Source organism: Carassius gibelio, chromosome B14, assembly GCF_023724105.1.
Source record: "Carassius gibelio isolate Cgi1373 ecotype wild population from Czech Republic chromosome B14, carGib1.2-hapl.c, whole genome shotgun sequence".
NCBI lineage: Eukaryota > Metazoa > Chordata > Actinopteri > Cypriniformes > Cyprinidae > Carassius > Carassius gibelio.
Window position 1 is genome coordinate 16,338,009 of NC_068409.1, and position 20,991 is coordinate 16,358,999.

Genomic DNA, 20,991 nt, shown 5'->3' on the forward strand with positions numbered 1-20,991 from the left:
ATGTAAACAAACGATTAAAGAAAATAAATAAAGAGATTAAAACAAATCGTTATAATAATAAATGTAATTAAATAATGACAAATACTAAATAAGATTAAAATTAATTAAATGAGTAAATGAAATGATAATAAAATTAAATAAATAAATAATGAAAAATAGATTAAATTATAAAAATAAACATTAAAACAAGCAAATAAATAATAATAAATTAATAAATAAACATGACTAATATATATATATATATATAAAATGATATTCAAATAAACAATAACTAAACAAATAAACATATTAACCAACAAACTGATTAAAGTAAATAAGTAAACAAATTCGTAAATAAAATAATTTAGAACATAAAAAGAAATAAAATAATATAAAAATAATCAAAAATAGAATAAATAATAAATGAAATGTAAAAATAATCATGTAACTTAATATTTTCAAAATAAACTTTGTATATTTATTAATTACTGTTATTTATTACATTGGGTTTTCACAGTATAAATGGGTTCTTATACAAGAATAAATGTGTTTTTAATTCTCGCGCGAGGATGATTGTGTTTGGGGCCCGTATGTTAGAGATGACAGAGCTCTGTGTTAAGCGCTTGTGTAACTCCTCGTGCGTCAGTACTGCGGTGATTACGCGTCTGCTCGGCTGCTCTGCTGGGTCTGTGTCATGGGGAGCTGGATGTTGTCCGCCGGGGTTCGCCGGGTGTCTTCGGTGCTCCGGCGAGTCTCCTCGGGTGTTTCCCCCGGCTCGACTCGCTTCGGCTCCGGCTGTCAGGAGCGGCTCTGCTGGCCTCCGCTGTCCGGGGATGTGGATCGCTTCGGCGGCGTCACGGTGCGAGACTTTCCGCCGGACATCAGCGAGGACGAGTTCAGCGAGCTGCTGCGGGGTACAGGAGCGCAATCATCAACAAACACTGACATCAGACGCATACCAATGACGTCATGCACGCGTCTGTGAAGGGCATTGCGTGTTATGCATGCGTGTATTAATGTAATCAAGCGCACTGCTGGCTTTCCGCAAATCATATTACAGAGAAGAACATAGTTTTGTTGCATACAGATTACATTCATTTGAGTTCAAATGTAATTTAAGTATATTTAAATTTAATGTAATATATAGGCTAATATAAGCTATATAACAATAATATGAAAAATGCTAATGTCTTAGTGTGTGGCTTATATATCAAGCGCATCTGAACAGATCAGTGATACTCATTTAAGCACGTTTGGATCAGCTAGAAATAGTTTTAAAGATATTTCTTATACACTTTATGTTATACGCATCATTCCTCCAGTCTTCAGTGTCACATGATCTTCAGAAATCATGAAAATATGATGATTTACCGCACAAGAAACATTTCTGATTATTATCGATGTTGAACACAGTTGTGCTGAACAATATTTGTGTGGAAGCAGTAATGCATTTTTTTTTTTTTCAGGATACACAGATGAATATACATTCATTTGTAATAGAAATATTTTGTAACATTATAAATGTCTTTTCCTTCACATGTGTCCTTGCTGCGTAAAAGTATTTGTTTATTTTGTTTCTTGTTTTCCACACTGATAATAATCAGAAATGTTTCTTGAGCAGTAAATGATCATATTATTCTGATTTCTGAAGATCATGTGACACTGAAGACTGGAGGAATGATGCTGAAAATACAGCGGAGCATCACAGAAATACATTACACTTTAACACAGATTCACACAGACAACACTTATTTGAAATAATAATAATATTAAATTTTTTTTAATGCATTTTTGATCAACTAAATGCAACATTTACTGCCACTTTCGATATATTTAATGCATTATTGATGAATACAGGTAATTTCTTGATACTGATCCTAAACTTATGAACTAAGTGCATATAATATAGAGTGTATAGACATGTTTCTCTCTCTCTCTCTCTCTGTGTGTGTGTGTGTGTGTGTGGGTGTCTCTCTGTGTGTGTGTGTGTATGTATGTGTGTGTCTCTCTGTGTATCTCTCTGTGTGTCTCTCTGTGTGTGTGTGTCTCTCTGTGTGTATCTCTCTGTGTGTCTGTGTGTGTCTCTCTGTGTGTGTCTGTGTGTGTGTCTCTCTGTGTGTCTGTGTGTGTGTCTCTCTGTGTGTCTCTCTGTGTGTATCTCTCTGTGTGTGTCTGTGTGTATCTCTCTGTGTGTCTGTGTGTGTGTGTGTGTGTGTATCTCTATGTGTATCTCTCTGTGTGTCTCTCTGTGTGTGTGTGTGTGTGTGTGTGTGTGTCAGAGTCTCTCGGCCGGTGGAGGTCAGATGGACGTGTCGCTGCATGGCTGCACGTCCCCATCTCTCTCAGCAGACTCTCTGCGGCCGCGGCGCGTCTCGGCTTCAGCTTCCATCACGCTCGGAGACACGAGGCCGTCCTCAGTCTGTGGCTCGGGCCGGGGGAAGACAGACTGCCTGCGTTCGCCACACATCAAGTAGGAGTCGCAGGTGAGCGCAGAACCAGTCTATTGGTGTCTGGTGTGTTAGAAGGACAATTACAGACAAATATGGTCCTCTGAACAAACCAGACATCAATAGAGAGATGATTGATGCAGCTTTCAGGTGATGTATAAACCTCTATGTGAAATAAATGGACCCTTGTGACTGGTTTAGTGTTCCAGGGTCACAGAGATGGGTCAGGTTTAGGGTTCCTCTCCAGCAGGCGGCGCTGGTCCTCCGGTCCACGGTCAGAGAGCTGGACACAGACATGTCCAAACATGCCCAGAGAGACGCATGAGCTCAGTCTGTGTGTGTGTGTGTGTGTGTTTGATTAAAGCCCAGTGCTGTGAAGGTCAATATTCTAGCAGTGAATAATCCGACCACATTTCCTTTCTGAAGCACTTCCAGACCAACAGCCTCTGCGTGAGATGTTCTGGAGGCTTGTGAAGATCATTCCTCCGCTGAGGAACAGTGAAAGTAAAGCTTCTGGAAACAAATGCTCCTCAGAAGATGTGATCTGATCATCCTCAGACGTGAAGAAACAGAGACTGAGACGGACTCGATCCAGAAGAACTGTGTCTCCGAGACGCTTCGAGAAACTCTGCTCAAGTGCACCGAGGACTAAAGCTGCTTTAAACACACCAAATCATGATTTCATTTAGTTAATAGAAGCTAATTGATGAATAAAATATATTTATACATTACTTCTGACAGCATCCTCATTTCAGAGCATTTTTACACAAGTTTCTAAAACTTTCAACAGTACTGGAGCTTTACAGGAGGTTTCTTGAAGCGTCTCGGAGACACAGTTCTTCTGCATTGAGAACCTCTGGTCTGTTTCTGTGGGGAAATGAATGGGGGCTGTGTGTGTGTGTGTGTGTGTGTGTGTGTGTGTGTGTGTGTGTGTGTGTGTGTGAGTGAGTGATCGCACGTAGAGGAGGAAGTTGAGATCCGGAGTGGGTCACATAAAACCACTCTCTCTCTCTCACACACTCACACACACACACACACACACTCATCTGTTGTTTTTCTGGTTGACTCTGTGTAATAATGAGTTATCGTGGTCTTGTTTAAAGGTGCTGTTGTGGACGAATCCAACGGCAAAGTCCTTGTTGTCCAGGACAGAAATAAGGTACAGAATCAGTCTCACTTCTAACACTGACGTCTCTCGTGTGTCTGATGAAACGCTCTGCGCTGCTTAAAAACCCGGAGTTATTTTAGTTTGATGTAAACAGGTTCATGTCTGTGTTTGGGCGCACGTCAACAAACATGGAGTCAGCACACTAGTAATGTTTATAAAAATGAGTTTAATGTCCTAACTCAACTATGGCCTAATCATGGCTCAGTCTAAGACCTGTCTGTCAAAACAGGCCTAAATGTCATAATTATAATATCCTAAGGTGTAATTAGGAGATGAAAAGTTTAAATTATGACACACAAAATCATAATTATGAGATAAGTAAAAATAATGCAAAATGTAGTAATTATGAGATGAAAAAGTCAAAATTATGTCATTCTAAGTCATAATGTACGGAAGTTCTAAGCGGCCATGCATTATAATTTTTTTTCGTTTTTGTTTTCTCGTTATAACGACTTAATTTTCTCGTTATCTCGACATAACGAAGTTCGTTTTCTCGTTATAATGACTTATTTTTCTCGTTATCTCGACATAACGTAGTTCGTTTTCTCGTTATAACGACTTATTTTTCTCGTTATCTCGACATAACGAAGTTCGTTTTCTCGTTATAACGACTTAATTTTCTCGTTATCTAGACATAACGAAGTTCGTTTTCTCGTTATAACGACTTAATTTTCTCGTTATCTCGACATAACGAAGTTCGTTTTCTCGTTATAACGACTTATTTTTCTCGTTATCTCGACATAACGAAGTTCGTTTTCTCGTTATAATGACTTATTTTTCTCGTTATCTCGACATAACGTAGTTCGTTTTCTCGTTATAACGACTTATTTTTCTCATTATCTCGACATAACGAAGTTCGTTTTCTCGTTATAACGACATGACAGTTTTACTGTTGCTATAGTAACGAACTCAACTTTGACAGGCATCTGATGGACAACCATGGAGGCGCTCTTACTGTAGCCTATATTTCAGCTAATTTAGCTTCGCCTAGGTAATAACGTCTACAATACTGTATATAAATAAAGGCTGATCAATCACTGTTGATTTTTCCAGAGACAGTACAACTAACGTTTTGTTTTTGTAATTAACATGTTTAAATGGCTACACCGCGAAATTAGAGCTGCTTGGATTAAACTCACTTTTCATTTTCCCTTTATTTTACATAAAATTATATATAATTTGTCATTTGTAGTAGTCATTATATGATGTGGCAGATATCATGTGTGTTACAAGCTTCTGTTTGAAAAGAGCATCAATGTGTACATGTAGTGTATGTGTGTGTGTGTAGAAAAAAAATGGATTACAACATTATAGGATAAAACTGAATTAAATTAGCCTATGGATTTTACATATACATCACATTTCTCATCAATATGGTTAACAATAAAGATTAGTAATAAGGAAAAGAAGCACATCAGCCTACATCGTTAAATCCCGTCCTACTGTAGATAAACAGAATACAGTGATGTCAACCTTGGTTTTGATAAGCAGTTATTTTATGACACAGAACGCGTTGGTGAAACTCATGCATCTAGCAGGAACTTAATACACAAAATATTCATATTGATTCAAGCATTTAACATTTATGAATTAATTAAATGTCAGTAATGAAGACTGCACAAACTGTAGCGATCACGAGGAAGGTCTGCGTACAGTAAAGTGGATAGACAACACCCCATCAGTTATATTCAGGTCTATAGTGCCACCTGCTGGCGCAGTTTTGTAACTTCTTAGAGAAAACTAAGTTGTTATAACGAGAAAACGAACTTCGTTATGTCGAGACAACGAGAAAATTAAGTCGTTATAATGAGAAAACGAACTTCGTTATGTCGAGAAAACGAGAAAATTAAGTCGTTATAATGAGAAAACGAACTTCGTTATGTCGAGAAAACGAGAAAATTAAGTTGTTATAATGAGAAAACGAACTTCGTTATGTCGAGACAACGAGAAAATTAAGTCGTTATAACGAGAAAACGAACTTCGTTATGTCGAGAAAACGAGAAAATTAAGTTGTTATAACGAAAAAACGAACTTCGTTATGTCGAGATAACAAGAAAATTAAGTCGTTATAACGAGAAAACAAAAAGAAAAAAAATGATAATGCATGGCCGCTTAGAACTTCCGTAATAATGAGATTATGGCAAACTAAGTCAAAATTGTTGCAAAAAGTCATATTATGAGATAAAAAAATGATGGCACACTGTAAAAACTGATGACAGAAACTCAATTATGGTATAAAAAGTGAGAGATTATGGCAAAAATGTAAATTATGACAGTCATAACTATGAAATAAAAATGTCAAAATTACAGCAAAATGTCAATTAAGAGACAAGTAACAAAACACAATTATGACACAGGCCTGCTTAGTCATAGATATGAAATAAGTCAAACTCGAAATTTGACATACAAAGTCAGTTATCCCAAAAGGTCATAATTATGACATAAAATGTGACTAAAAGTGAAATTATAAGATAGTCAAAATTATGAGTCTAAATTCATGACAAAAAAAAAGACTACTTATAATAAAAAATTAATTATCCAATATTTATTACTTACCCAAGCATGTTTTATGTCCTGTGAGAACTATTTACTAGTTTTCATTCAACTCTTCTATCATTGATATTCAGATTATTGCTGAGAAATTGGACTTTCTTGTCATTTGACTAATAGTATGACCATCAGTAACTCTAATGTGAGAAGCTTCTGATGTCTATTTATTATAGATGTACAGAAACAGCTCACAGTGCATGTCTTATCAGATTCTTTAACTTTTACTCTCAGATTCCTAAACACACTGGTTTGTGGCACAAATAGTTTTATCGTTTACCGCACATTGATATTCGTCTAGTTATTTCCTTCGCTAATGGATTCTGTGTAACCTTGTTAAACCTCAGCCTGGTCCTGGAGAGTGTTTCCCAGTGAAACACACAGCTGGGTTGAGCTGGAGGCAGCTCTGGAACGGAAACTCAAAGGATTGTTTAATCCAGCAGCCAGCAGCTTTTATCTTGCGTCACGGCCGTCATTTACTGGTAAAACGGCCTGCGTGCTCCGGTTTAAAATATCTCTGGGAGTATCAGAGGACTTATTTATCCTGCATGGAGATGTTTCTCTGGTGTGGAAATGATTAAACCCCTGCTGAGCGGTTCATCTTTCACCAGTGGAAAAACAGTGACACATTGCAATGCGCTCTAAAGAAATAAGATGAGCTCCTCGGCTGCGTCCCAAACCCTGCGAATCTCAATGTTCTTAAAGTTACTAATCTTATACTCTAATGTAAACTGCGCTATAAGGTGAAATAGTAATTACAAGGAATATTTCACCCTAAAAATGAAAATGTGCTGTAAATGTGCTCACCCTCAGATCATCTGAGATCAGGATGAGTTTGTTTCTTCATCAGGTTTGAAGAAATGTAGCACTGCATCAGTGTCTCATCAATGGATGCTCTGCAGTGAATGGGTGCCGTCAGAATGAGAGTCTGATAAAAACATCACAATAATCCACAGCACTCCAGTCCATCAGTGAACATCTGGAGAAGACAGAAGATGAAACACATCCAACATTTTAAATAAAATTTGAAGTTTGAAGTTCAAAATGTCTTGATGGATTTATTATCCAGATGTGAACAGATGGACTGGATTGCTGTGGATTACTTGTGGATTTTTGTGATATTTTATTAGCTGTTTGGACTCATTCTGATGGCATCCATTCACTGCAGATGATGGGTTTGCAGACGAGGGGGAATTGGATCCAAATGCAGTTAAAGTTTATCAAAACAACAAAATCATTAACACATAAATCTAGGAACTAAAATAATTCAAACCAATCCCAAGTTACAGGAAACAGCAAGAAATCCTAGGCCCGATCACACCGAACGCAATTTTTTAAGGTCTGAAAATGCGAGGCTGAATTTTTTTGTTGTGTCAATCTAATTGAAGGATTATAGCACGAGCGCTCTAAAATCTTTGTTTTTTGCTGTTTAGTAAACTGTCATGTTAACAGACTCCTAAAAATTAAATACTACTTTGGGTAACCCACGACAGACAACTAAAGTTTGTCCTCCATCATAGTAGTTTCCAGACTTTCTTTCAGGGCTTTATAAGCTTTAAAGCAAAGCGTCATCACAATGGAAGGCCATTCATTCGATTGGATAATGGCAAAAAAAACAAATGATGTTGGGGCGCTTTTTTTTCAACTTCAGGCGCTCAGATGCAGATGCAGCAGCGAGGTGAACAATTAAATAAAAACGCCTCTCACTGCAAATACTGCATTCTGTGTGATCAGGGCCCTAAGCACACAAACAATGAATAAATCCTGACAAAGAATAGTGACAAATCAAGGGCTTAAATACTCAGCGTAATAGACTAACAAGACACAGGTGAAAACAATCAGGAGTTGTGTGTGTTTGACAAGGAGAGCATGAAAGAGGAAAAAGGAACAAACTACAAATCTCTTTAATACTTCCTGTTTACGTTTTTGTTGATGTTGTTTTTGTTAGTTTTTTTTTGCTAATTTATTTTTAAAAATCAAATCTTTTAAACAGTATGTAAGGTATTATGAGCTACAAATTGATAGTATTTAGAAAACAATGTTAAAGACGTTTTCATTGATGTCCAATACACTGATTTCTTTTCATTCATTTGCAATTTAAAATACACTCTTCAGACTTAATTGCCCACAAAAATACTGGTTGATTTTTATTGATAGTACAGAAGATTTTCATGTCACAAACCTTCAAAGCTGTTACATTACACTGTATATATATATTTTTAATTGACCAAAAACGACTCGAGTAAGAATCAATGTTTCATTCATAACTAGCAGCATTTTCTATATTCTTTTAAAACTCAATATGGAAATACTTTGTACTCTCTCAAATCTAAACCCTACAAGACAACATTTTTATGAAAATATTTGAGATTGTGTTGATATATATAAATACTATTTAGATAATCTGTGAATGTGGAATGAAAACGATAAAATAGCAGAAAGATAAAATGACTAATTTCCATAAAAATATATTTCTAAGAAGTACAGCTAAGTGTACAGCTAAAATAACATGCACGGGTTAAACATGACTTTTCTTCCCTTCTCAGACTACGAATGCTTGGAAGTTTCCCGGTGGTCTGTCAGATCTTGGAGAAAACATCGGTAAGATTCAGATTCAGATCCAGAACTGATGTTAAACTGAATCTAAATTCAATCACAACAGAATGTTCTTGTACACGAGGCTAAAGCAGTAAAAGCAGAAACTTACATTTATAAGAACATCATCTAATATATGAGACTCTCAAGACATTCAGTTACTAAAATACTTTTCTTCAAATAAAAATATGCCTTCTCTGTCAAACAATGACTTGTATATAAACAAAATAGTTATCGATTACATCCTTGCGTAGATCACAAAAGCTTTCTCCAAAAAAGAGATTGGAGAGTTTATTTTGGATTATAAAAAACAGATAGTTTCAGTCCTTGATTCTGATTGGCTGAGCCGCGTTCAAAGCTGTTGTATATTACTCTACAAACACACACCTTTGTTTACATCCGTGTGTTGCTCGGCAACCACAACGGTCTCTGCGGAACTATATTGTTTGGTGGAAGAATACTGTTTGTATTAATATCATTACACTATATTTGCTCTGTTTTATTTTATATTCTATTCTAACTGGACGCTCTATTTCAGGCGAGACGGCCGTCCGGGAGGTTTTTGAGGAAACGGGCGTCCGATCTCAGTTCTGTTCGCTCCTCAGCGTCCGTCAGCAGCACAATCATCCGGGAGCGTTCGGGATGTCCGACATGTACCTGATCTGCAGACTCCGGCCACTCTCCTTCCACATCGACTTCTGCCCTCACGAGTGTCTGCGCTGCGAATGGCTGGACCTGACTGAACTGGCCCAGACCAGCGACAGCACGCCGGTCACCAGCCGCGTCGCCAGACTCCTGCTGTACGGACTGGAAAACGGCTTCCAGAACATCGACCTGACGATGGAGCAGATGCCGGCCGTTTACTCCGGCCTTTTCTATCAGCTCTACCACAGACGACTGCCAGAGACGGCATAGAGCAACTCCACACCGCACTAAACCGTTTCAGTACAGTACAATCAAGATACATTTACTGGAGAAGCACAGTGGCTTGAGACATTTAGGCCTGGTTCCACAGACAGAGCTTAGACTAAGACACAGTTTAATTAGGATATGTAAAGTGTTTTTATAAGCGTGCCTTAGAAAAAAAAGATATTACAGATGTGCATCCAAACAAAGACTGATATATTTTAAGATCAGTGAGTGCAAGTTTCTTGCTCTCTTAAATTTAGACTTTAGCTTAAGCCTTGTCTGTGAAACCAGGGCTAGTCTTGTTTTCTGAAAAATACGTGAATGCATATGCTTAAAACCTAAATTCAGTGGGGTCCGAAAAAAATAAACTTTATTTAAAGGGAAAACAAGATTCCTCTTTTTTTTTTTTTTTTTTTTCAGAAAACTTGATTTTTATTTTTATTATTATATATATTTTTTTTTTTTCAGAAAACAAAACCTAATAATCTAAGGTCATTATGTATCTGTAAATGTGTCCTGATTTTTTTTTTTTTTTTAAGTGTACTGACAAAAATAAAACAATGTATTTGTACTTGAAAATAAAGCAAAAATACATTTTGATTTATTAATTTTTACAAGGCACTCTTCAAAATAAAGGTCACGTTATGAACTGGAAATGCTTTAAATCTCACGAAGACTCGATCTTTAAAATATCTAAGAAATATCTGGGTCTTATTTGACCTAAAAATCAAAACAGAGATGTTTGAATAATGAAAATGAAGCCATGTTTTTACTTACTGTGACATGCAAAAACATATAATTAAATACAATTGTGTATATATTATAAATGACCTTTGAATGAAATATATATCACAATAATATTTGTAATAGCTGGACATTTTTCACAATAACAGCACTAAGAAGAAAGACTTAAATTTCTGTATTTTACGCATGACTTCTTCATGAGATTCACACCAGAATTATTTCAGGTGCTATAATGAATGCAGTATTTTAAAAACGGCTCAAATGTTCCTTTATTTCCAAGAGTGTGTTGCAGATGGACCAGTTTGATAACTTTATAATACACTACCTCACATAATCTGCCTGGACCTTTTGAGTTTTTAGAAAAATTAACAAAAAAAAACCCAAAAGACTGTTACTGTTAATCTTACTGTCGCTCGCACAATGACTGTTCTTCTCAGCTAAGACGTTATATATGAGAAACAGAATAAAGTTTTACGAAAAACATTCACGGTGTACTATGAATCCCTTCATCGAAGCAAACCTTTGCATTTACAAATCCCTTTTCTAAAATACAGTCTAGAAATACTTGCATATACGAGCGTTTTCCATAAAGAAGCAGCATTAGAGTCAACTCACATTTTGTAGCCGAACGGAAAACATTCCTGCGAGAGATCAGTGACTCTCCGAACCAACCCTATGCCTTTGCTCGAGTAATTATAGTGGAGTAATAAAGAGTATTTAAGAATGGTTTCGGTGGGATTTGGAGTCTCTTCTGAGGATATCGGTGATTGAACACGAACTAATAAACCCTGAACTCCTCTCCAAGTGCTTCTCTTTGGGAAGCGTTCCTAGATGGAAGTGTTTTTCCGGCCCGGATGAGCTCATCGTGTCTCGGTGTAAGGTTGGTTTGTGTTTGACAGCATCTCTCCATCAGCACTTGGCTGACATGGGCAGAAACAGGATGGCCTTCTGGCCCGGGCCGGTCATCGAGCCCGATTTATACTGGCCTGTTCTCTTCAGAGCCACGTACCAGTCGGGATACTTTCGGGATCGGTACGTGTTGTAGTTGTTTGACTCCAGGTTCTCCAGGAAATAACATTCATCTGTTGTTCTTCTCTGAGAGAGAGAGACATAGAGAGAGAGAGAGAGAGGACATTAACACACATCAATGTAGCATACACTGCAAAAAAAAACACCAAAAAAAAAAAATAGTATTTTTGTCTACAAATTCTTAATTCAGCATGACATGACAAAACAAAGACAAAATGACTTAACATATGTCTTGTTTTCTGAAAACATTATCCAAATTTTGTAAGTTTTTACTTCAAACAAGTGAAATATCAGCCAGTGGGGTGGGAAAATTATATAAATACCATTTTTCACCACAGAAATATAAACATTTACACATCATCGTAACTCAATTTTTTTTTTTTTACATTGAATACTTTTTTGTTTTCCGAGTAGAAAATAGAATCTACGTTATAATTTAAAAAAGTTTGAAAAAGTTTAATTGTAGTCATTAGTGATGTTGCTTTTTAAAGTAACGCATTGCAATATTACGTTACTCCATGAAAAAGTAACGAATTGTGTTACTTAGTTACTTTTTTTAATGGAAAGTAACGAATTGTGTTACTTTTGTGCTACTTTTTGTCACCTGGGCTGGGATTGTTTTTGTTTTTTATAACAAAAACCCTAAAGTTATATTCTTGGTGTCACGCTACAGTGAGAGTATAAACGCACAAAGAAGATGAAGATGAATACATATAGCCTTTAATAATCCACAATACAGCAAACACAGAGAACTGAACACAAGCTAAACACCCAACACTGATGAAAGTCTCATTAACACCTCACTGTAGCTCAAATTGTACATTTATTTCTGTTTTGCAATTTTAACATTAATAGATACACAATGTATCACTAGAAAAAAATATAACATGCATAACAATTGGTAATTAAAGTTAATAAAAATGTGAAGTTGGAAATATTTAACAGAGCGCTTCTCATCACCAGTGGGATCATTTTGGAGGCTTAAACTGAACATTTCGATCTCTTTTGTATTTTAAGCATCTTTTTTATTATATTATAGGCCTAACAACTTGTAAAACGTTTTGAAGTTTAATTGTCATTAGTCTTTTGTTAATACACATCATTGTAGCTTAAAGTGTAGTTTTGCACTTTTAGCATTGAAATAAATATCTTTAGCACAAAGCGTATAATCCGCTTTATAATAGCTAAAGTTAAGTTTTGAATTTTGACATTTTTAATAAAGAGACCTTCATCACTAATGAGAATATTAACGCACATAATTGCAGCTCAAATTTTTCTTCAAGAAGATTTTTCACAAAAAAAAAAATAAAAGATAGAAGTTACTAAGCTTTTCTGTTTGTGACCTGAGACATTAACATGCATCGATGTAGCTCCAGTTGTACATTTATGCATTTTTAGCTTAAATACCTTTTTTTTCACTTTAAAATATGTAATCAGCGTAACAACTGGTAAAAGCTGGATCAGATCAATTAAAACACATCTTCTCTGTATTTGATGTGTTTCTTCTGCTACATGAACTACACCTGGTGATCATCTCTATTGGATGTATCTCTTTTTTTTTCGTGTTTGTTGTCTATTGTCAACCACAAGAGAAACTGGCGTTTATTAGAGGAATATTCTCTGTTTTCCCGCTCAGCTTGAGCCGGACGTCTGGATATCGTCTCCTGACAGGAATGTGTGGCTGTTTTATGTGACCTCTGTGATGCTGACATGCTGCTCAGGTTAAAGCCAACGCTATCTGAAGTGTTTCAGATTCAAACAGGATGTTATAAACGAGTAAAGGTGTTTCTTCGCTCTTAAAAATAATTCCCATTGATGGCTACATGAAGAAACTTTAGCATCTGTGGAACCTTTCCAAAGTTGTTTACAGTGTAAACAGGTTCTTCATATTATTCACATTTTCTTAACAATTAGAAAAAAATAAAAGGTTCTTTGAGGAACCACAATACAATAAAAATATTAGTTTTTACAAAACCTGGACATGATTCAAGAAGGTTAAAAGATCCTGGAACGAAATAAAAGTCACCTTTGTATTGTTTTTTGTGGTCAAAAATGACTGCATTGGCAATAAACGATAAGCGAATTTCATGTGGTGGAAAGATTACTGGATGCTCATTTTTTGAGATATCAACTTCAAATTTGGAACACAACTTTATTTTCTAAGATATCTAGCTTTGATTTGCTGGAAGTTTTAGAGAAAAAAATAATTGTTTTGGAACATGCATATTTAATATAAAATCTAAAATTACTATTTTTGTGCATTTTACATAACAACAAACCAAAATCAACAAAAACTTCAATGTGTGTTTTTTTTTAGCTAGTTTCAAAAGCAACGGTTCGCATTTCAATTTCTTTCTTTTTATTTATTTATTTATTATAAAAGCTAAAACTTAATAAAAACTAATTGTGGACATAAAAAAAAACAAATAAAAATGACAAAACAACACAATTATTTAAAATGTGACTACGATTCAATTGAAAACACAAAATACAATGTTTGTATGTTTGGTCTTATTTTAAGTCATCTCAGAAGTTTTCTAAAGCCCTTCAGTGGACCCCGGACCCCTAACTAACACCTCAACAACATTTTTATATCATTAATTTGCATACAGTAATTTCTTATTAGTTTTAAAGTTAAAAAAAATGTTCTGTACTTTTATTAACATTTATTGAATTACATCGAATAAAATATTAAATACAAAATGTTTGAATAAAGTGTTTTGAATTATCACCAGCCATTCCATATTTTGTTCGAATTTTTAATTATTAAATATAGAGTAACAAAAATGCTCTATATGTGTATTCTTTCTAACAAGATTTTAACGTTTGACTGTCATCAGAATGTAAAACCTGATACTTTTCTAACCAAAAATATCTAAACCTTGACAAAAAAGTAGTCTTTTAAAATGTCTAGATATATATCTAAATGCAAAACCTAAAAAAGGAAGAAATTTTTTCTAAAAAAGGTTACACAACATTACACACGTTTTAATTGTTCAATGCCTCCAGATTGCCAAATTCTCACTTCAAAAAATTATTATAAAATTATTATATATATATATATCATTTATTTCTTTACTACTTAAAAAAGTTCAATATTTCGCATTAAAACAGAGTATATATATATATATATATATATATATATATATATATATATATATATATATATATATATATATATATTAATTCTAATGGAGAAAATAGCTCATTAAAATTTTATAATTATTGTATAATATCATAAAATTACCTCAAGTTCATAAATAATAATCAAAAAATATTATTGAACAAAAATGTATTAGATTGATTTACCTTAAAAAAGAATAAAAAGAGTTACATTTCAAGGCTTTGGTCACTTTTGACTGTTAAAGAGGCAAGTGTGACTCCTAAATGAAGTGGACTAGAGGGTTAATTAGATGAAGCCTGGGAGCTGTTAGATGAAGAGAGCGTCTCACCGTCCCGAACAGTCGTCCGTCCGCGTTCATGGCGAGGTAACGGTTCGCACAGATCCCTTTGATCACCACTTCACCGACGGCCGTGGCCTGGAGCTGCAGCCGAACTGTGTCACACACACACACACACACACACACACACACACACACACACACACACACTGTCAAACAGCTCCTTTCATATGCTCACTTGTTTGTGTGCACACTTTGTGAAGTGCATCAGTTGTTTCTATTTACAACTGCTGTGTCTCAGTTCGCCTACTAATACTGTGCCCTAAAACGATGTACTCTTTTTGTGAGGAAAAGGTGCATACTTTTGAGTATGTAGTATAATAGTATGCAAGCTTTGGACATAATACTTCATCACAACTATGCTCTGTCTGCGTTTAAAAAAAACCTTTACAATGTCATTGTGATATAGAAAAGGAAATATGGGCACAAAGATGAAAAAGTCAATTTTTCAGAATGTGTAACTCTTGTGTTGTCCTCTGTCTGTACAGTATAAGCTTTCCAACTGAAGACTCATGAGATGAACCTTTGAGCTATTTCAGAGAAATGGTTTATAATTGGTTTATCATCTGCATTCTCTTCATTAGTAAAGATTCACTTGCACAATTCATGCCAAATTTACAAAAAGTCTAATAATAATGTGTAAAAATAAAAATAAAAAGTGTGCTTGGCAGTTTATGACAACTAGATTAACCATTTTGGATTTAATGACTTATACGATGAAATAAATACTAGATGTTTTGAGCGGTAAGACTATTGCACAGAAAACTATATAATACATTTTGCTACATGACATTATGAAATGATACTGTAGGAAACCGCAGATAAATGTGCGTAATCTAATGCATGGATGTACAAAAGCAATCGCAACTTGTTCAAAAGAACGAGAAACTGGTTTTGTGATGTGTATAAATGACTAGATGATGTGGAGGTTGCACAAGCAGTTTTGAGAAGTTCATTTCTGATTTGAGAAATGCACCAAAGTGACTTGGCATAAAATAAAAATCTATAGTTTTGACCCATTTGGCTATTGCTAAAAATAAACCTCAGCGAATCTGAAGGTGCAATGTTTGATAGTGCAACCAATTCCACTGCATAAAAACAAATGATGATAATATATTTTATAGCCACAGAAAAAAAAGTGCCCAAATAGTGAGTTGCTTTAAGGTTCTTTACAGATTTAAAGGGTTTCAGAGATGATCTTCTAAGCACAGGTTTGTTCAGTGTTGAGAAAGTCTGATTGGGATCAGATTAAAGCAGAGACGCTCAGATCATGACAGCACGAGAACGTGTGTGTGATTAATGAGTTTGTCGTTAGCTGATGAGTGGCGTCATTCATTCAGTGTTTATGTCTACAGCATCCAGACTAATGCCATGAGAGACAGACACACTCAACAAAACACCAACACTGTGTGTGTTTGGATCTACTGGACCATATTTCAGGTTCAGATCTGTCCCAAAAAGAGTTAAACCTGACAGAACCTCCATTTGAAGACACTGAGAAACGTATGCATAATACACTTAATTTATATGCATCATATTTGCAATGGAAGTCTGTGTGTTAAAGCATTCCAATAACACTATGTGGTTCCATATGATAACATGAATTAAACTGAGCTATGAAACTAGTTAATGTTCAACATTATCAACACATTTAAAATCAGAAGTTGCATCTGTTTATATTTTATTAGTTGAACCAGAGCTGACATGAAAAAACAGCGAACCGTTGTATTTTTATCTAATAAACACTGTAACAAATGTATTTCTCTGTTAGTTACTGCATTCATTTTTGCATTATTGATAATGTTTTCCATTGTTACTTTCAACAGTAACAAATATGATTGATTACTGTCTGACAAACACAGAGGCTCAGCTCAGAAGAAATGACGCGTGGAGTGGGCGGGGTTTGTCAAATGTCACTCAATGGTCGCCCTTAACAACAGGATTTTTAAACCCAAACAAAAGACGTCATTGTTTCAGTTTCTGTTTTGACTGAACTGAAGATTTACTTTTCATTTACACTCACTCACCAGTCTTTGTTTTAATACGTTGAAAAACAACGATGATATCACATGATGTAATACTTTTCAAAACTGAACACAATTTCTGAACAATGTGTGTTCATTTATTTTTTAAAGAGACATAAGGTTAAGGAAAAAGCTGATTTTTTTTTTAATCCATCCATCCATCCATCATCTTCCGCTTATCCGGGGCCGGGTCGCGGGGGCAACAGTCTGAGCAGAGACGCCCTGACTTCCCTCTCCCTAGCCACTTCCTCCAGCTCTTCCGGGGGGACCCCGAGGCGTTCCCAGGCCAGCCAGGAGACATAGTCCCTCCAGCGTGTCCTAGGTCTTCCCCTGGGCCTCCTCCCGGTGAGACGTGCCTGGAACACCTCCCTGGGAAGGCGTCCAGGAGGCATCCGAAATAGATGCCCGAGCCACCTCAGCTGGCTCCTCTCGATGTGGAGGAGCAACGGCTCTACTCTGAGCTCCTCCCGAGTGACCGAGCTTCTCACCCTATCTCTAAGGGAGCGCCCAGCCACCCGACGGAGAAAGCTCATTTCGGCCGCCTGTATCCGGGATCTTGCCTTTCGGTCATTACCCACAGCTCATGAGCATAGGTGAGAGCAGGACTTCACCGCGACCGCATTACTGCAGAAGCTGCACCGATCCGTCTGTCAATCTCACGTTCCATCCTTCCCTCACTCGTGAACAAGACTCCAAGATACCTGAACTCCTCCACTTGAGGCAGGAACTCTCCACCAACCTGAAGTGGGCAATCCACCCTTTTCTGACTGAGAACCATGGCCTCGGACTTGGAGATGCTGATTCTCATCCCAGCCGCTTCACACTCGGCTGCAAACCGTCCCAGTGCACGCTGAAGGTCCTGGTCTGAGGAGGCCAGCACGACAACATCATCCGCAAAAAGCAGCGACTAAATTGTATGGTCCCCAAACCGGACCCTGTCCGGCCCTTGGCTGCGCCTAGAAATTCTGTCCATAAAAATTATGAACAGAACCGGTGACAAAGGGCAGCCCTGCTGGACTCCAACATGCACCGGGAACAGGTCTGACTTACTGCCGGCTCTTGCTCCGGACGTACAGGGACCGAACTGCCCTAAGCAGGGGGCCGCCGACCCCATACTCCCAGAGTAAAAGGTATTTATTCGGTTAAACTTTCAGCGTGACGTTGTTTTGGACAGTTTTTGAGAATCACGAGTGATAAATTCACAGGAAATTAATTTAATTAAATTCCATTAATTTCCTATGTGGCAGATACTGGTAACTCTCTAAAATATATGTGCTAATACTGCAATTTTCACAAAATGATAATTAAATAAAACTTCATCAATAGCAAAAAAAAAATATATATATATATAGATATATTAGAGTTTTTCTGGTGTTGTTGTTGTTTTGTGTGTGTGTGTGTGTGTGTGTGGTTGATTAATCTGAAATTTCAAAGAATTTCTAATTTTGAATAATTAAGGCGTAAATGCATTTTTCACATTCGCTCATTAATAGGAAGTTTCTGATTATCTATAATACTGTTTTAGCCGAAAAATGAGCCTGGTCTCATGAAAATGCGTATAAATAGCACGCCGATTTCACAAACAGAAGATCTTGCTACTGATATGAAGAAACTGACGTGGGTGTACGCAGTTTTCGCGCGCATATGATATCCATTATACGCATCATATGGAGTCAATTTCTGCGTTTATAGCTAGTGCAATAACTCGTGCTACTGATACGCAATTTCTTGAGATCGGGTTAAAATACTGAGTAACCACTGGCCCCAAACAGACCCTGCGTTATAGGGTTAACTGGAGGAACGAAGTTCACAACTTTGAGAAAGAACCAACACGTTCTGAAACATTAGAGACGCTTTCTGGAAACAAGCAAGAACTCAGAGACTGAAGGTGGACCTGGAAATCTGACATCATCATCATCATCATCACCAGGGCCTGGTGCTCATCAGACGCATAAAGAGTCTTTGTCTGCTCGGGGTCGGGGTCGGACGGAACTCACTGTGCGGGTCGCTCTTCTCGCGGATGCCGTCCACTCGCCCGTCGGGGTGGATCCGGAGGAAGAAGCCGCCGTTCTTGCAGTAAAGCCGCTTGGGCTCCTTGAAGTTCACCGGGGGAAAGCCTCCGCTGGCGCCGTCCTCCGGTAAAGCGGGAAGCGTGGTGATTCCTCCCGCCGCCATCGCTCTCTCTCTCGGTTTCTCCGTCTCCGGAGCCCCTCCACGGCCTCCGCGCGCCTCCTCCGCCGTCTCTCCCGTCTCCCTCCGCCGCTCTCCGGAGCCACGGAGCCTCATCACAGCGCGGAGAAACTCTTCCAGCTGCGGGACACTGTGTGTGTGTGTGTGTGTGTGTGTGTGTGTGTGTGTGTGTGAGCGGGAGAGAGAGAGGGGTGGGGGGTGGGTGGACTAGTCCTGTCCCAAAGCCTCCGTCATCTCACTCACAAACTCACAACAGAATGTGTTTAAATATATTTTGTTATGTGCCTTTGCTATTTCTATTAGTTCAAACATTTTTTTTTTTTTTACATCGACTTATTTTATTTTAGTTAGTTGTAAAAGGCAAAATGTTTTTCATCTAATGTTTGTATTCCATTATAGTTCATTTCGATACCAAAAAATATATGTATCTAAGTTTTTACACGTTAATTTTTAGTTAATTAATATTTAATATTTGTAATATAGTAATGTAATAATTGTAATAATGTATAGCCTATTTTCATTTTAGCTTTATTTCAATCACCAAAATAATTTTTAATAGTTTACTTTTTATGTGTTTTGTTTTGTGCTTTAATTAATAAATTCATTATTCAGTCAACATTTGAAGGAGATAATTTAATCAAAGTTTCCCAAATTCATTCTTGTCTTAGGACAAATTCACATTTCAAATCTTGACTGCTATATTTTAACATAGCTTTATTTTATTTGAGTTTTAGTGATGTACTTCAACGTAACATTCATTTTTAATTTGAGCTTAATTTCAGTGACCATAAACAATATTAATAGTTTAAGTTTTAGTAAGTTTGTTATGTGCTTTTTTTCATTTTAATTATTTAAATATTTGAATTTAGCTTTATATTATTTCTTATATTATTATTTTAAGCAACTAAAATGTCTACAACTGAAAGAAAAATATAAAATGATACAATATAAATAAAAGAGTGAATTTGTTGAAATGTATTTATTTATTTATTTATTTACAGTGGGTTTCAAACCTACACACACACACACACACACAAATGTATGTATCTAATGTAAACATGAGTGTAATGTGTTGTTGGTGTGGTCTCCTGTAGCTGTAAACATCTGGCTGTAATCCTCACAACAGGACACAAGCACTTCCTGTCAGATCTCTCTGATATCTCAGTTGTTTCTCTGAGGCTGCGTGCAGTTAGATGAAGCGGAGGAGATTAAATGCTTCTCAGATGTTTCTCCTGCAGTGATCACACATGAGATTCAGAGAAGATCTCAACAGTCAGAGATCTCGATCTGAGCTCAAATATTTCTAATCTTATGATCAGAGCTGCTCCCTCTGTGAACCCTGGAGCAAAAACCAGTCATAACTCATCAAAATTGAGATTTATACACCTTCTGAAAGCTGAAGAAATAGCCTTACATTAATGTAATGGTTTGTTATGATAGTACTATATTTTTCTGAGATACAACTATTTGTAAATCTGGAATCTGAGGGAGCAAAAAAATCTAAAATATTGAGAAAATCATCTTTAAAGTTGTTCAGATGAAGGTCTTAGCAATGCATATTACCAATCAAAAATTAAGTTTTGATATATTTATGGTAGGAAATTTACTAAATATCTTCATGGAACACTATCTTTATTTAATATCCTAATGATTTTTGGCATAAAAAAATTAGTTGTAAGATAGCTCATGACAAACCCTACAGCACACACACACACACTCGCTCTCACACACATGCACACACTGAAGACCATTACACAAATCATACTTGAACTAAATTAACAGATAAACAACAACAACAACATAACAATAATAATAATGCAAATTAACTTTACAGTTATTTTTTCAATTGCTAACAAGCATTGTTTACTACGTTTCATACAGATGGTGTTACCAACATT

General features: G+C 36.4%; 2 protein-coding genes across 2 annotated transcripts; one reads left to right on the forward strand and one right to left on the reverse strand.

Moving 5' to 3' along the window:
- The first annotated feature begins 579 nt into the window (after nt 1-579).
- Nucleotides 580-10,872, forward strand: nudt6 (nudix (nucleoside diphosphate linked moiety X)-type motif 6). Its single transcript, XM_052574916.1, has 5 exons — nt 580-893; nt 2,259-2,462; nt 3,530-3,585; nt 8,688-8,742; nt 9,275-10,872. The coding sequence occupies exons 1-5, from the start codon at nt 674-676 to the stop codon at nt 9,649-9,651; spliced, it is 912 nt and encodes a 303-aa protein (XP_052430876.1). The 5' UTR covers nt 580-673; the 3' UTR covers nt 9,652-10,872.
- LOC127971710 (fibroblast growth factor 2) lies at nt 8,263-19,248 on the reverse strand. The gene is made up of 3 exons (XM_052574918.1): nt 18,901-19,248; nt 14,871-14,974; nt 8,263-11,484 (listed from the first exon to the last, which is right to left on the reverse strand). The coding sequence occupies exons 1-3, from the start codon at nt 19,187-19,189 to the stop codon at nt 11,299-11,301; spliced, it is 579 nt and encodes a 192-aa protein (XP_052430878.1). The 5' UTR covers nt 19,190-19,248; the 3' UTR covers nt 8,263-11,298.
- Nucleotides 19,249-20,991: the final 1,743 nt, after the last annotated feature.

What these genes read in the sequence shown, in the direction of transcription:
- LOC127971710 (XM_052574918.1), bottom strand. Translation starts at nt 19,189, where the DNA reads ATGAGGCTCCGTGGCTCCGGAGAGCGGCGGAGGGAGACGGGAGAGACG. An exon ending in CGAGAAGAGCGACCCGCACA is followed by an intron (nt 14,975 to 18,900) that starts GTGAGTTCCGTC and finishes TGTGTGACACAG; the next exon opens with TTCGGCTGCAGCTCCAGGCC. An exon ending in ACGGACGACTGTTCGGGACG is followed by an intron (nt 11,485 to 14,870) that starts GTGAGACGCTCT and finishes TCTCTCTCTCAG; the next exon opens with AGAAGAACAACAGATGAATG.
- nudt6 (XM_052574916.1), top strand. Translation starts at nt 674, where the DNA reads ATGGGGAGCTGGATGTTGTCCGCCGGGGTTCGCCGGGTGTCTTCGGTG. An exon ending in GTTCAGCGAGCTGCTGCGGG is followed by an intron (nt 894 to 2,258) that starts GTACAGGAGCGC and finishes TGTGTGTGTCAG; the next exon opens with AGTCTCTCGGCCGGTGGAGG. An exon ending in TTGTCCAGGACAGAAATAAG is followed by an intron (nt 3,586 to 8,687) that starts GTACAGAATCAG and finishes TTCCCTTCTCAG; the next exon opens with ACTACGAATGCTTGGAAGTT.